This window comes from Archocentrus centrarchus, unplaced genomic scaffold, assembly GCF_007364275.1.
Source record: "Archocentrus centrarchus isolate MPI-CPG fArcCen1 unplaced genomic scaffold, fArcCen1 scaffold_32_ctg1, whole genome shotgun sequence".
NCBI classification, from domain to species: domain Eukaryota; kingdom Metazoa; phylum Chordata; class Actinopteri; order Cichliformes; family Cichlidae; genus Archocentrus; species Archocentrus centrarchus.
Genome location: NW_022060260.1, coordinates 1,525,174 through 1,539,301, shown reverse-complemented (window position 1 = coordinate 1,539,301; position 14,128 = coordinate 1,525,174). Strand labels below are relative to the sequence as shown.

The 14,128-nt window shown below is 45.7% G+C and overlaps 2 protein-coding genes across 2 annotated transcripts; both read left to right on the top strand.

The window, feature by feature from the left end:
• On the top strand, nucleotides 1-7,426 carry pop4 (POP4 homolog, ribonuclease P/MRP subunit). The gene is made up of 7 exons (XM_030724203.1): nucleotides 1-113; nucleotides 4,771-4,826; nucleotides 5,038-5,261; nucleotides 5,351-5,428; nucleotides 5,501-5,562; nucleotides 5,963-6,064; nucleotides 6,799-7,426. The coding sequence occupies exons 1-7, from the start codon at nucleotides 107-109 to the stop codon at nucleotides 6,933-6,935; spliced, it is 666 nt and encodes a 221-aa protein (XP_030580063.1). The 5' UTR covers nucleotides 1-106; the 3' UTR covers nucleotides 6,936-7,426.
• Nucleotides 7,427-7,483: 57 nt separating this feature from the next.
• On the top strand, nucleotides 7,484-12,455 carry LOC115776479 (pleckstrin homology domain-containing family F member 1-like). Its single transcript, XM_030724202.1, has 3 exons — nucleotides 7,484-7,899; nucleotides 9,657-11,258; nucleotides 11,506-12,455. Exons 2-3 carry the CDS (start codon nucleotides 11,015-11,017, stop codon nucleotides 12,093-12,095), a joined length of 834 nt encoding a protein of 277 aa, XP_030580062.1. The 5' UTR covers nucleotides 7,484-7,899; nucleotides 9,657-11,014; the 3' UTR covers nucleotides 12,096-12,455.
• The last annotated feature ends 1,673 nt before the right edge of the window (nucleotides 12,456-14,128 follow it).

Here is a 14,128-nt window from a genome sequence, read left to right as displayed (position 1 = left end):
TGCCGGAAACGCGCGAGGAGGTGCTGGAAACACGCGTGTTGTGGAGGTTCGTGTGTCCGTGGATCTTCAGAGGACTTCAGCTCAGGTTTCCACTCAAAGACGCGACATGGAGGGTGAGTGAGTCCGTGTGACGGTGATTAGCGCACACGCGCGCGGTAGTGATGGGCACAGCGAGGCTGTGAAACGCGGAAGCTTCGAAACAATCTGAAACCCTTCACAGCGACACCTGCTGGCCAGTACGTTTTTCGCCACGTCCTGATAATGCTGCTCTGTGAAACAATGACAACAAAGCTACTGATTATACCTGACTGTCAATAATTATGATCAACACATGTTTTGGAGAAACAAGGAGCTGTGACTGCAGTGAACAGATTTCTTCTATGTTAACATTCGTGAGGTTGCTTCGTAGTTCAGTGGAACACACAATAAACCAGTTTATAAAGTAAACTGAGATAAAATGCTGTGTTTATAGTGAACAGCTGTCTTTGGGCACAGTCGGCCTGCCCCAGCCTTGACAAAAATGAATAAAAGTTTGGATGTTGGTGATCGCAACAGTCATTTTCACCTCTTCACACTGACAATACTTTTATAAATGCTGATCAACCTCTGAACCACGAAGAAGCTCTCCTTCACTTTATTTGTGACCTATACTGGTGTGGATGTCATATCTGTGACATGGCCGTGATGTGGGGTGGGTGTAGATCAGGAGGTAGAGCAGGTCTACTGATCGGAAGGTTGACGGTTCGATTCCTGGCTGCTCCGAGCTGCATGCCAAAGTATTCTTGGACAAGGTACTGAACACCAAGTTGCTCTCCGATGCAAGTGTGAGTGTTAGACAATAAGCACTTAGCTTAGTTACACATGGAAGTGCTTGTATCAGTGGGTGAATGGAAAATGTATGAAGCGCTCAGAGGAGAAAAGCACTATATAAGAATAAGTCCATTCACCGTGTTTTATTCAGTCTGACGCTTTGAGCCTTTCTCCTGCTGAGAGATTTACACCAGAAACCTCAGAGGAAATAAAATGCATTTGTCACAAGAATTTTTAAGAAATGGGTCTCCTGGATGTATTTTGTTGTTGTTGTTGTTTTTTTTAATGTATTTATTTACAGTAGGAATCCTCCCCGCTGTGCAGTGTGGGGGTCACAGGTTGCAGCGTCAGTGTTATGGACAGGCTTCGGGGGTCCAGGCCTGTCCAGTCGATTTGCTCTGGGCCCCTCAGCTGAATTCTGCTGATACACTTCAACAATAAGTTACACAAATTCATACAATTTGGTAATGAAAAACGTAAAAAAACCCCGCAGTTATCGCAGCGCGAGCTCAGTTTAATGATTCGGTTTGGCGCTTCTGCAGCAAACATGGTGACCAGCATGACTGAGGAGGACCCTGAGCGGAGGGGGGGATGCGGGTACTTTGGGAAGTTCCCCTCACGTCTCTTTGAAAATACAGAGAGGTCATTTCAGTGTGTGCAGCTTCTTCTAAAGCTCGAAAATTGCAAAAGAAGTGGAGGATTGAGGATTCTCAGCACTCAGTCAGCTGTCCCAGCGTGTGGCGAGCTCGTTGATCCACTTTTGCACCGAAAGAAAAAGTTTCTCCTGTTTGTGAATGGATCGCCCATATCGTTCTTCTGTCCACAGTAAAGAATAATGAGTTATACGTGCATGTGTCCGCTTGTAATAAATAGAAGTGGTGGTATCAAAAACTCATTCAGCAATTATAAGGCCGAGCCCAAAGTGAGAGGTTCATTTAAAAAGAAATAAAGGAATCGTGGCGCCCCGGCTGCCTGGGAACAGCAGGGGTGAAACGCACTGAAGCAGGGATCCTCAAATCCAGGCCTCCAGGGCTGGTGTCCTGCAGGTTTTAGATGTGTTCCTGCTTCAACACACCTGAGTCACATATAGAAGTCATTAGCAGGACTCTGGAGAACCTGACTGCATACTGAGGAGGTAATTCAGCCATTTGATTCAGGTGTGTTGGATCAGGGACACCTCTAAAAGCTGCAGGACACCAGGCCACGAGGCCTGGATTTGAGGCTGCCTGCACTAAAGCCTCGCTTTGCCGCGGTCACATGACGTGGGTGTTTGGAAGCACGTTTCGGAGCAGTGTTTTGAAACATCTGCACTTCGTAAACTGAATGATGAACACGCTGCTTACAGACCCTCATTTCCAGTCCTCTCAGAAGCGTCCTGATTGGCTGCAGTCTGTAAGAGTTGCTCCAAATGAATCGTCAGTTTCAGTGTAATCACCTGTTTTAGGCTGAGACCTGAGGCAGCAGCTGAGTCATAACGATCAAGTTTTTTCAAAATACACACGTCACCAAACAGATATGAGAAACCTGCTCAGTCTGTCAACACACTGAGCCAGAGCAGCAAATGTCACACAGGTAAAGCAGCATTCTGCAGGACAGAGGCTGGATCGGGACACCTGAACACAAACCCCTCCTTTATCCTGCAGACCCAACACAGACCATTAGCTTTGTTCTTCCACATGTCTGTCCATCCTCATCACTGCCTCTTCATACCGACAATCACACACAAACATCATGTTCAGCTAGACAACAAATGATTTACTAAGACAAATAAAGTACCTGAGACCTGATTATAAGAGGAGGTTGGAGAGAGTACACCTTTAATAACAGTACAGCACCAGCTGAGTGACGTGAGATCATCACCAGTGGGCAGAACAGAAGCTTTCCTTTTGCTCTCTGTATGCTCATCTCTGTTATGTATATTTACAGCAACACTAATTATTTGGCTGCTGCCGACCTTTCACCTAAGAGGGAACCTCCTCCCCTCTCTGAGTGGGATCTGCTGTTGTTGTTTGTCTAAAACACGTATATCCAGTTATGGGAAAAAAACACACTCTTCCAGTAAGTCAGGGTCGTGTCAGCGCTTCAGTTCAGTAAATGTGCTGTAAACAAACGATGGCGCCAAATTCGACCAGAATAAATAAATCAAATAAATATGAGCCTCAGCTCCTTCGCTGCTGCGCTGATGTCCCAGCAGGATAAAGCCTGAGTGATCAGGGAGGGGGCAGCTAACGTTTGTGACACGATTTAGAGACGGTTTTAAAGTGGCCTGTATTATCAGAGCAGTTTCAGGTACAGTGGCTTTAAATCTGCTCCACTGATCCGTGTCGTGACCTCTGCACCTCCTTCCTGCTGCAGGGCTGACTGAGTAAGGGCTGCCTGCAGCAGGAGAGAGTGCACCGTCTAATACACTAAAACCCGCCTGCAGCCCAACCTGAACCGTCTCCAACAGACAAGTTAGCAAAATGTAATATTAGAAGGTGGTGTCAGAAAATAATAAGCAATATAACATCACTTTTAGAAGACTGTACTATACTTAAGTTTAGGGGTGCTTGAGTGCCCAAAATGAAAAACTTGCTGCACCCAAACTCCACCTGTGGATGTTCATGCAGTCTGCTCATAGAGGAGGAGCCTCCACCTCTGTGTGGAGCAAACAGGGACTCTGGATCTGCAGGGAGGCACCAAATGTTCCCGACTGCACCGCAGCAGCCAGTCGCAGGCGTGCGGCGACTGCCTGTCACCAGCGGGCAGGTGCGCCAGGTGTGATCGGATGGCACATTTTATGGCCTTCCTTGAGGCTAAAGTTACAGTGACATTGTTTTATGTAACTGCAGGAAAGGTAAGCGGAGTGCAGGTGAGGCCCAGCTCCAGGTCTGAGCCACTCAGCAGGAAAGCACCTGTACCTGAGTAGTCAGAACATTTGCACCTGCACATATTTATGCCTTTCTGGGCTGTTGTTCATGAAGTCGCAGGTCTCCTTTCCTGCAGCAACTTTACTAAATCTTTGGAGACCTTTGGCCTGTTATTCAAGCCAAAGGCTTCAGGTTGATGGTTTCTACAGCCGTGTTTCCAACAAAGAGAAGATGCTTTGTAACGGCAATAAAATCAAAATGCAACAACTTTTATTCTGAAAAATAAAAGTAAATTTGATCAGCAGCGTTACATCGGGACTTCTCCGGGAGGTCAGTTCTGGACTTTGAAGCCAGATGTGTTCGTGTAGGATTCCAGCTGCTCCTCGGTGCTGTTTTTGGTTTGGTGAAGCTCCAGATGTTTTCAGGCTGTGATGGTCTGGACTGTTTTCAGGTCAGTTTAGCAGCTGGAGCTGTACTGCAGGAATAAGAGCTCGGTGCGGTTTGTTCATCATCTGCTGAAGGAGAAAGAGCTTCCCTGAACCCGACAGTGTCTGAATGACAGCAGATGTTGCTGCTAAACTATAGATAAGGGTCAGCATCAGGGATGCTGTTTGGAACTGAGCGCTGATAACAAGCTGAGTGGTCCCTGTCCTCTTTAGCCCGGAGGACACAGCGTCCATTTGTGAGCTGCAAACAGGAGCTCAGCCTCTGGTTGGTCAGGACAGGTTTCCACCTTAAACGAGCTCGGCTCAGAGAAGCTGGATGTGTTTCTGGACCTCGAGCTTCCCGTGTGGATGCAGTGATGAGTTGATGGTTTCAGACGTGTTTCAGATGAATTTCAGTTATTCTAGATTTTCTAGTTAGTTTTTGTTTTTAATTCTGGTCACTTCCCAGAGTGAGTTTTTATTGTTTGAAAATTCTGACTAAAATAAGGAAATTTATTCTATGTTCTTACATTTATTTGAGGTTTTCAAGTTCACTAAATATTTTCAGTCTAATTTTATTCTTTCTGCGTCAGGTAAACGTGTGATTTCACGCCTGGTTTAGTTCAGTGTAATAACCCACGCTGGCTCAGGGCCTCGCTGACTTCATGTTTGTGTCCTCTCCACAGAAGCTCTCGTTCGAGCTCCAGTTCCTCGTGAGCTGGTGGACGTTCTTGGTGTCGAGGTAAGCAAATGTTAAAGTGTTTAATCCAGACTTACTGCCAGCATTTTAGATAAAAGTCAGCAGATTGATGTGAAAATATTTGAGAATCCAAATTTTCTAATGAGTGATGAATTCGCTCATACAGGCTCTACCAAACCTCTCCACATGCTGCTCGTGTCTCTTATCGGGTAAAAAAAATAATCTGAACCTCTTTTGTTTTTTTTGTTTTTAGCCTCAGAGCAGCCTCAAAGCGAAGGCCTTCACCGAGGCGTTCCTGAGGAAGAGCATCAAGCGGCCGGAACGCTTCAACCTGCAGAACATGCTGAGCCACAAGGCCCTGATCCTGGGCTACAACCGGCCCAGGAAGGAGAAGAGGAAGGGCATGAAAGCCAAAGGCCTGAACGCACGGCAGAAGAGGGAGTTGAAGGTCTTTGAGATTAAGCCTGAACACCAGAGGTTGGTGAGAGCCCCCCCACCCCAATCCCCTCCTCTTCCTCCTCCTTCCCTTCTCTCCAGCATCACTGCCTTTGTTCTTCTCATTGCAGATACGAGCTTTTCCTTCCTCTGCATGAACTCTGGAGACAGTACATCATCGACCTGTGCAGTGGATTAAAACCAACAAGGTAAACGACTTTCCTCATCAGCTGCTCATCTCTTACTTCCACTGAGTCCTCACTCTCCTGCCGTTTCCACAGCAATCCACAGGCTGTGCAGCAGAAGCTCCTGAAGGCGGACTTCCACGGAGCCATCATCACAGGTACACTTCGAGCTTCTCTCAGGTGTTTGACTTCAGAAGCAAAACCACAAATACAGATTTGCAGAGCCGAGGAATAATATTCCGAGATAAAGACGCAGAAATTCCAGGATTAAAGTGATGAATGCAGGAATATCTTTAATGCTATGTCAGTTTTAACTCTTTGCATTACATCATTTGGAGGTTTTAATTAATTTAGTAATCATTCACTGCAGCAACACGTTGCACAAATACATCATCATCATGTGCATCCAACACTATTTAAGCTGCTTTACCATCTGCAAGCCTCTTTGCAACCCAGCTCCACCCAGCTCCTCATTTTCAGGCTCTTTCAGATGTAATCAGTGTGCTGCTGCTGCTGCTAGGCTTCACTAACAGTTTGTTGCTCCTGTCCCTGCTGCAGTGGTGCGGTCCAAGTGTCCATCATATGTCGGGACTTCGGGGATTCTAGTGCAAGAGTTCAAACACGTCTTCAAAATCATCACCAAAGAGGACAAACTGAAAGGTCAGAAGGGGTCTGAAGCCCTCAGGGTGCTTGTGTCGGGCTCTGGTTTGTAAGAGTGTGAGTCTGTCACTTTGGTGCTCTGTCCAAGATGTAAAAATTAACCATAGAAGTTGCTGAACATTGTTTTAAGATACATAACAGAATAAGACAATGGCCCTTTCAGATATTTTTGGCATGTGACAGCAGGAAAAGATCGCCTGTAACTGATAACAGTGAAACCGAATTCCTCTTTGTTCCCCTGCGTTCACTGTCCTGGTTTTATAACACTGTTTAAAAAAACTGATTTCATAACAGCTGGATGGGGGGAGGATGTTTCTATAACTCACCTGTTTAAAGTTTGCATTATTAGGGGCGTGGCCTCTAACACAGGTGGTTGTAGCTGCTAGCTGTCTGCTAGGCTTCACCTCAGCTAACTGGAGTCCCTGACCAGGACCTCTGGACCGTGTTTGTGCTGTTGGAGCCTTTTTAATGCAATGATGTGACCAATAATATGACTTTTATGTATTTAGGATTTTATCTGGATGTTTCTTTGCACAAATTAGAAAACAGTGGGTGATGTCTGCTGTAGACTGACCCAAATGTTGTCAGTCTACAGCACAAATAAAGGGATCAGCCTCACTGTTCCAGTACTTTTGGAGGGAGTGTAAACACGTCTGCATTTATGGCAGCAGTAATGAGTCATACATCATGAAAATCCTCCAGATTTACATGTATTTTTTTTTCTTTTTTCTCAGTGATCCCGAAGAGGAGCAGCGTGTTTGCAGTGGAGATCAACGGCTTCGTCTCGCACATCTACGGCAGCAGGTTTGAGCATCGAGCCAGCGAACGCTCGGCCAAGAAGTTCAAAGTGAGAGGAACCATCGACCTGTGAGGGTGCGGTGAGCCTGTGAGATGCTGCACACTGCAGCTGCTCCCACCTGCCGTCAAAGGAAGTGCAGCCACAGCGATGGCGAGTGTGGAGCAGAGACGGATGAGCTCACATGACAGTTTGAGCTACGGTTTTAACCCTGCTGCTCAGGCAGGACCTTATCCTCCTCCTGCAGAGGAGCTCTAGTAAATATGCACACTAGCTCAGTTTTTAAGCTTTAGCAGCCCTGAGAAAACGCCGTGGTGGTGTGAGCAGGTTTTGAAGTCACATTTCTCACGCAAAGCTGCAGGTGTGCATCTAGAAAGATGAAGATGTTTGCAGAGAACAATCCAGCATTACTCAACTGTTTACCTGGTAAAGCTCAGTGGGAGTGTCGGACTTTTCTCTGCCACCTGCTGCAGAGGATTTGGTGTCATAATACCTGTGGGAAGCTCAGCAGTGGACAAACCTGTCTTTGCTCTCCGTGGTTTCTTCCACTTGAGTCCAAACACTGTGTTCAGGTTTCAAAGAGGAACTTCCTGTGAACTGATCTCAGTTTCCTTCTTCCTGCCTGTTGATCAGATCTTTGAGTTTGACTTGTTCAGTTTTTGTTTTTTAACTCCCTTTGTTGACAAACAGAATTTTGCTTAAAAAAATTAAAAAAGAATTAAAAGTCCTTGGTGTCAAACCTTTATTTCCCTCATCAGGGGTTTTCAGGCAGTGTGTATACACGCTCCTGTATGTCCCGGCTGCACCTGCCATGTTTAAAGTCTGTTTGTATTAAAGGCTAGTTTTTATCTCCACTGAAAGCAGACATTTGATTTTTCTTTTGAAGGTGCAGAAAGTTTCTTGCTCAGCCACTCCTGGAAAATGAGGTCACATTCATAAACAAACGGCGGTGAAACACCCGTATAAACACGTGACGTCAGAACGAAGCAGGAACGGAGTAAATCGTGCCTGTCTGAGTTTCCAGTGACTACATGAAAAGGTTTGGATTAATTATTTGAGTGATGCAGATTGTTTAAAACTTTAAGTTGTTTGTTTTTGTCATCTGGTGTCAGGATTTTTTTTTCCTTAAGCTTTCCACCATAGTTTGTGAAAAATGGTGCAAATCTGCACACAGAATTGATCAGATTCATCAGTCCGATCTGCAGCACGCTCACTGCAGTTAGTTTGGTCTTTTTTTAAGATTGGCCTGATTTGTTAGTTTTGCACGCAGAGGTCTGGCTCCGATCAGATTACTGATCCACATTCAGACTGCACAGTCCAGACTTTCAGGTTTGTTACATCAGCAGAGCCAAAAATAAACTCGTGCTGCTGCTAATCAGAGCAAAGGCAGGCACAGTGAAAATGTTTCAGCAGTCTTTCTTTTACAGAGCTGGAGGGAACTTGGCCTGAGTGAAACTGTGTAGAGGGAAAAAGTTTGTGTCATGAAGTCGGTGCAGTTGAGACATTTGAGCCACCACTTCCCTCTGAACACCTTCACATCAGGGTTGGAGTGACTCAGCTGTCCTGTTTCATCACTCAGGCTGTGGAAACTTGCAGGTTCAGGGTGTTTGTGTTGTTGAGCGTGACTCAGACGCCTGAGTCGTTGATATTATCGAGAACATTTGTTCTTTTCCTGCAAGTTAAAAATTATTTAACGTTGATTAACAGAAAGCGTTCGGCCTCAGCTCGCGTCTCTGCTGTGTTTAACTATCAATACGCAACCATCAGCTGAGTTTACGTGCTTTAAATAAACTTAGGAGAAAAGCACAATCACTGAGATCAATCAGCTAAATATTTTGCATTCATTGTATTTAAAACTGAACTAATACACTTTGTACTAAAAGATTCAGAGTTATGGTTGTGGTTTAGCTCACAGCGACTCTGACTCGAGGCTCCGCTGTGTCTCCCTCCACTCTCCCTGCTTTCCTGCCTGCTCTGCACTACCTGCCATCCTGGAGGGAACTTGGCCTGATTTGAACCGTGTAGAGGGAAAAGTTTGTCTCACGAAGAAGTCGATGCAATTCAGACATTTGAGGGACGAGCTGAAACACCACTTCTCTTTGAACATCTTCACACACACCCCCAAGAAAGAAAATCAGACTTATTACCAGCTCTGCAGTTCCTCTCAGGGAAGGTGCTGAAGAATATGAACACATTTGGCTGATCAGTTTATTCATATACACAACAGCCCTCATGAACAAGCTCCTGGTGACAGTGGGAGGAAGAACTCCCTTTAACAGGAAGAAACCAGAGGAGACGATCTCGAGGGACAAAGTTGGCTTTGTTTTTATTTAGTTTTTACATTTTTGTGGGGGCATGTTTTACTGGGGGGGGGGGGGGGGTCCTGTGGAGAAGGCAGAGTGTGTTGGGGATAACATTAATATTAAAATGATTGTTTTTGTTTGTCCGTAAAAATAAGTAAAATATCCCCCACTATAAAGAAAACTCCAAGAAGACAGAATATTATCTGGCTAAAGGCAGAGTGACTGAAACAGCATTAATGCTGAAATCATAACCATCCACTCTCATTAACACTGAAGATAACACTGCGCCTGCAGGGACTCTGTTAGTGACACCAGCAAAGCCAGCGGTGATACGACGCACAGACATCACAGAGCAGCTCTGCACCACCTGCTGTGAAAGCCAGTAACCGTTACTAAGAAGCTCTTTTAGACCTGCTGTAAGGTGGACGAGTGTGAGGATGCAGGTAACCTAACGCTGATGCTCCACTCATGTTAGCTCATTCTGTCCTTGTAGGTCCTTTGGCCGTCACCATGAGTAGTGGAGCTGCTGCAGATGTAGATGGTTTTGCTCTTGATGGATTCATAAAGGAATCGCTCCCTCTGAATGAACGGTGAGCGCTCCGATTGGAGGCGACTGAACCTGAGAGGCACCATAAACACGGTTACTGAACTCAGACTGAAGTTGATGGTTTGCAGCTGCAGGTCTGCAGTGCTGCAGCAGCGCAGCCTCGGCACATCGTGTAAGTGTGTCAGTGCATGAAAGCTAAACGCAATCAAACTCAATCAGTGAACTGTGAGACTTCAGTGTGAAACCCTTCATGCCTGAGTTTACTCTATAAGAAGGAGCAGGCCTGCAGACTGTGCTGCATGTTTGGGGATATTTTTGTCACTGAGTGGAGCTTCTGTGTTGGGGACAAATGCAAAAGATTAATAAAAATCCCAATGAAGGAGAAAGATTTTGAGACTTTTGGCTCAGCCGGTGATTTTTAGCTTCTTGCTCTGCTTCAGGGAGCTTAAAAACTTCCATGAAGTTCAGGAAAACTTCCAGCCGCTCACTGGCTTTTGGTCCTCTTCCTGTTACTCTGCTGGCCTACATTTGTGTAGGTGTGCTGGATTTCCCGCTGCAGGTTGCTGGAAGGAAGAATAAATCTATGTGTGAGATGACAAACAGGCTGACGGGTGACAGTTGGCAGCAGATAAAACTTTGATGACATTTTCCCGCAACTCGACCTGTCTGACAATCTCCTGCTGCTGTTTGTAAGGTGGGAGCGGCCGTCAGCTTTAGCTACAGCTCATGAGCAGTGGATTTCAAAGTGTAGGGCAGCCTAAGGTGGAAAATATGGATGAATAAGGCGACTAAATATGATTGTTTTCATTTTAGACTGATAATAAACAAGTTTGTTGAAATCTACTCATAGAAATCATTGTGGTTTCTGATAAATGTGCAAATCTATTTTCCTGCCACTAAAATGTTCTGTTTATACAGTTATTACAAATAAAATCAGTTCAAATCTGATCTGTTACATTTTAACTGATGCTGAAATCAGAAAACAGGTTTGTGCTGCCACAAAGTCCATTTCAAAACATTGCTGCTGTGTCAAAAATAGTGGCACTTCCTCCTGTCAGCTTCTTGTTTCTCTCCAAATTCAGAAGAAGTTCCTGCCCCTTCTTACAAAAACTCTTTCTTAAAGCGACACTTGCTTTGGAAAGCCCCTTTACGTCACCAGAGCTGTACAAAAGCAGCCTCCCAGCTATTCGACTCATCAGAAAAACAAGAAACGCTTCAAGCTCACACCTACAGAGGCGTGGAGCTACCGGCACAGACTCTGACTGCTCCACTGAAAACAGCCTGCTACTCATAAGGACGCTGAGATGGACCAGCTGATGTTTGCTCAGGAGAACTGGGAACGGGTCCAGGCCGTCGCCAACACGTTCGGGCGATCGGGGAAGCTCTTGCTTCAGTCGGACCGGGTTCTGGTCGGAGAGGGCACGCTGGTAAAGCAGGGCCGCAAGAAGCAGCAGCCCAAAGCCTTCTTCCTCTTCAACGACGTGCTGGCGTACGGCGGCGTCGTCCTGAACGGCCGCTGGCACAAGAAGCTGCAGATCATCCCTCTAGGTGAGCAACTCATCTTCCTCTCCACGTTCACTGAATCCAGCCGAATGAAAAGGAGACAGTGTGGCAGGCAGAGACAGGCAGACGCTGCAGGTGTGGTGGTCGCTTGGAGCTTCCAAACACACCTGCCTGCAGTCTGTCTCTAACAAGCTGCAGCAAAGAAACAAGCTTTTCTTTTCTTACATGCTTGTTCAAAGTGTCCACCCCTTTGTTTCCCTGCATTAACGTATGATTCTCCTCATCATTGCAGAGGATGTCCTGCTGGAGGACCTGGAGGACGGTGTCAGGATGAAGAACCAGTGGCTGATCCGCACGCCCAGGAAGTCTTTCTACGTTTCTGCCGCCTCCTACGAGGAGAAGCGAGCCTGGATCGAGCACATAGAGGAGTGCAAAGACAGAGTGCTGCAGAGCGGTGGCCGCAGGTCCACTGTAGCCTTTGCCAGTACCTGGATCCCAGACCAGGCCTCCGCCATCTGCATGCGCTGTGCCAGCAAGTTCACCAAGACCCACCGTCGACACCACTGCAGAAAATGTGGCTTCCTGGTCTGCGGCCCGTGCTCCAGGAAGAGAGCGCTGATCACACACATTGACTCAGCGAAGCAGCTGAGAGTCTGCAGAACATGTTACTTGAGTCTGGGGGCCGCCGACGAGGTCCAGGACTCGACTCGTCAGAGGTGGGACAGCGCCGGGAAGTCAGATGAAGACGAGCTGGAAGAGTGCAGTGAGGAGGAGGAGGAGGAGCCAGAGTTCCGTGTGGAGGAGGAAGACCCCAGCAGGTGGATGGACTCCTGCTCCCTTTATATCTACATCAGGCCAGAGCACATTAGGCCCCAAACATAAAGCCACCAAGGGGGCTCGGTCACAAGCACACAAGACTCTGACTCTTTGTTTCACATGTGGACTCAGTGCTGTGCAGCTGTGTGTGGCAGCTCACATCATCACACTTTGTACAGACTACATTTATTGATGATCTTATTTATGTTTTATGAAGAAACTGTAGCTGCTGCTCTTTTCTCTTTGTACACAAACACTACTGTGAAGCTGTTTCCTCTCATTCTCCTCTCTCCACCAACACTCCAGTCACGTCACAGTCTGATCGACTGTGTCTGCATTTCTCTCAGGTTCCCGTCCTGTGTGTGTGTGTGTGTGTGTGTGTGTGTGTGTGTGTGTGTGTGTGTGTGTGTGTGTGTGTGTGTGTGTGTGTGTGTGTGTGTGTGTGTGAACATTTGAACTGATCGTCCGCCTCATGTTTGTCTCTGAAATGAGTGATGAACAATAAAGGATTCAATAAGAGAACATTTGTCTGTCGTGATTGGTGCTCAGATGGAATCAGTTTGGCCTTTTCTCTCAGGATGATCAAAGAACTCTTGAAGAATTTCTAACTTGAAACATTTACACTCAAACTCTCAGTGTACCACATATGAGGAAGCTGAGAGCCTGGAGTTCTCCTGCAGGATTAGATACAACCATAGAACAAAGAGGAACATGATGAAGTCAATCATTTTACCACGTCACTTTAAAGATGACTAATGGTTAGCTGATGATTTATTCATTGGAAACAGCTCTGCCCACAACATGACAGTAATTTACAATTAACTGATGCAATTATATGCAAGTCCATTGAATTTAGTACTATATGCAGCACCCAGTGCACATTTGATCCTGTCAGCCACAGATGCACATTATGCATATATTTAATATTAACCAGTGAACAGTAAAACAGCTCACATGAACCCTGGTCTCCGGGGTCAAAGGCCTGCACTGACTCAACCCTCCTTTTGTGGGCTCAATGTTCTGGAAGATGTTCCTGCAAACACTGATGTCCAGGGACTCACTCTGGGAATACTTGACAGTCAGCTGATCTGCACTGGAGGTCAAAGGTTGTATATGGTCGAACAGTTTGGTGGTTTCACTGGGTCAACAGTTCATCTGAACACTTCCCTGAAACCTCATCGACCTTGAGATCTACCCAAACATAATAAATCCCAGACTGAGTGAACATTATCCACGTTCATCCTCCGGCTCCACTGATGTTTTCTGCAAAGCAAACGTCACTGCTCTGCGTGGGCACCGCTTTGGGCAAACTGTTGTTCAGCCGGTTCAACCAGGCACTAAAAGCTGTGAGCAGCTACCGCTCTGATTTCAGTAACACACCGGTTTGAAGAGCATGTTGACTTCAGATACATAAATATAATTTTTAAGATGTTCAAATGAAATCAAAGAATGTCGCTTCATATTTTTCTGTTTGTAGCTCGTTGCTTTGCAGCAAAAATATTGAAATACACTTGAATAAGACACAGCTGATGTTAAAGAATAAGCAGTATCAGAAATGAAGCAGGAAGCACAGGTATTTGGAGACATCGTACAGTAGAGCCTTATTTACAGAACAACAACAAAGGCAGTGCTGCAGCAATCTTTCATACACAGTTTGACCAGAAGTGATTTTTTGTTAATCCACTGTAGTCCATAACTGCAGTGGATGTTAAATAAAACAATCAGGATGTGTTTGAAATGCAGACTTTCAGCTCAGAGCAAACAAAATGTTTCAATATTTAGGAATTACACCATTTTCATACACAGTCCTGTACACAGGGGATGCTGCACAGCTGGGAACATGTTGTGAATCAAATATGAGTTTATAAGATTTGTAAATCATTGCATTATGTTTGTATTTACATTTTATCCAGCAAATTTTTGGGGGGTTGTATCTAAAGTAAAACTACTTAAACAAGTGCATTAATCTGGAAATAGAGTTTGGGCTGAAATGTGCAGTCATCATCATCATGTCCTGTAATGTAGGTGAGTTCATCCCTCTGCCTCAGCACCTGTTCAAAGGGAAAACATTGAAATGATGAGCTTTACAGTCCAGAGTA